General features: G+C 39.1%; 1 protein-coding gene across 1 annotated transcript; it reads left to right on the top strand.

Annotated features, from left to right (window-relative positions):
- The first annotated feature begins 527 nt into the window (after positions 1-527).
- Positions 528-1,188, top strand: LOC140737470 (ribonuclease P protein subunit p25-like protein). Its single transcript, XM_073063926.1, has one exon. It carries the CDS (start codon positions 550-552, stop codon positions 1,102-1,104), a length of 555 nt encoding a protein of 184 aa, XP_072920027.1. The 5' UTR covers positions 528-549; the 3' UTR covers positions 1,105-1,188.
- The last annotated feature ends 553 nt before the right edge of the window (positions 1,189-1,741 follow it).

The following is a 1,741-nucleotide window of genomic DNA, read 5'->3' as shown; positions in this document are numbered from 1 at the left end:
TGGCCCAAAATGTCGACAATTTATTCTTCTCCATAGATGCAGCTGAGTTCCTCAAGCACTTTGAGTGTGTTGAAATAGAGAAGCAGTGTATTTTGTTTTTTGTTTATTTGTCTTCAACTGCATAGTGGTATTTAATAAATATATTATAAATCCTAGCATTGGCCTTTGCCTGCATGATTACAATTGTTAGCTCCTAGATTGAGTTACAGTCTGGCAAAGATACAATCAGTTTTGGTTCTGATGCCTCCATGAATTAATAACTTGTGGAATGGCTCCTTGTGTGAGCTACTGGAGTAGCTCCCAACCTGTGGTCCACAGATCCCTTAGTTAATGGATTGGGGATCTTTATTCTAGGGGGTTCTCATGTCTGTGCTAAGGTTGAATCTAGGAAAGGACAAAATATAGCAAACACTTTAAATAATTTTCAAATAACTTTGAAAGATATAAACTGCATTCTACAGATTTCCACTTCTATGCAAACGACTAATTTCATGTAGAATTACAAGTTCTGATTTTCATCTGTTTGGAATTGCAGGACGTTTTTTTATAATGGAAAACTATCAGAAAACAAAAATCACAGAGCTGGCTTGTCCGCAGCCAATTGCCAGTCTTCCAAAAGACACTATTGAAATGAAGGTGAAGGAAAGCAGCAAGATAAGAAATCTAGTGGGTTACGCCATGGGCAAAATGGAATCAGACACTACCAAAGAGATCCTGTTCACCGGCACTGGGAAAGCTGTCAGTAAAGCAATCAGCTGTGTGGAAATCATGAAAAGAAGATTAAAAAACCTCCATCAAATTACCAAATTGTATTATAAACAGATTGAAGAACTCTGGGAGCCTATTGTTTCCGAGGCAGGGTTAGATAGTTTAACTGTAAAAAGAAACATCCCTGCTATTTGCATCCTGTTGTCAAAAGACGAACTGCCCTCAAATGAGCTTGGTTACCAACCTCCTGGATCATTTGACGCTTTCTGGATACGCTCTTTAAAAGAGGAGGCACTGGGGCAAAAGAAGAAACGAAGAGGCGGAGCAGGGATAGGCAGAGGGGGCAAACAGCATGGATCTGGAAGAGGGGAGAAGCCCAAGAAATCTAGGAGCTAAGGGTGGAAAATATAATAATCTACCATTTGAGGAATGTTATTTAATTATTATGCTTTATATAAAAAACTTTATATAAGAAACTTTCTCAAAGTTGTGTATTTTGTTTTGCAAATTCATTGTTATTTTACTGAAAACTTGAGATTCTCCTGGTTAATTGGATCATTCTTCAAGATCAAAAGAGGAAATTATGACACATTTGGATAGCAGTAGAAGGATCAGTCCGAGTCAGCATGGATTTATGAAGGGAAAATCATGCTTGACTAATCTGCAGTTTTTTGAGGATGTAACTATGAAAATGGACAAGGGAGTGCCAGTGGATGTAGTGTACCTGGACTTCCAGAAAGCTTTTGATAAAGTCCCACATAGGAGATTAGTGGGCAAAATTAGGGCACATTGTATTGGGGGCAGAGTACTGACATGGATTGAAAATTGGCTGGCTGACAGGAAACAAAGAGTAGTGATTAACGGGTCCCTTTCGGAATGGCAGGCTGTGACCAGTGGGGTACCGCAAGGTTCGGTGCTGGGACCGCAGCTGTTTACAATATATATTAATGATTTAGATGAAGGGATTAAAAGTAACATTAGCAAATTTGCTGATGACACAAAGCTGGGTGGCAGTGTAAAATGTCAGGAGGAT

Source organism: Hemitrygon akajei, chromosome 13 (assembly GCF_048418815.1).
Source record: "Hemitrygon akajei chromosome 13, sHemAka1.3, whole genome shotgun sequence".
Taxonomy (NCBI): domain Eukaryota; kingdom Metazoa; phylum Chordata; class Chondrichthyes; order Myliobatiformes; family Dasyatidae; genus Hemitrygon; species Hemitrygon akajei.
Note: the sequence above shows the minus strand (reverse complement) of the source record. Positions and strands in the feature narration are given on the sequence as shown.

Bases quoted from the DNA above. Each gene is read 5' to 3' on its own strand.
- LOC140737470 (XM_073063926.1), top strand. From the start codon at position 550: ATGGAAAACTATCAGAAAACAAAAATCACAGAGCTGGCTTGTCCGCAG.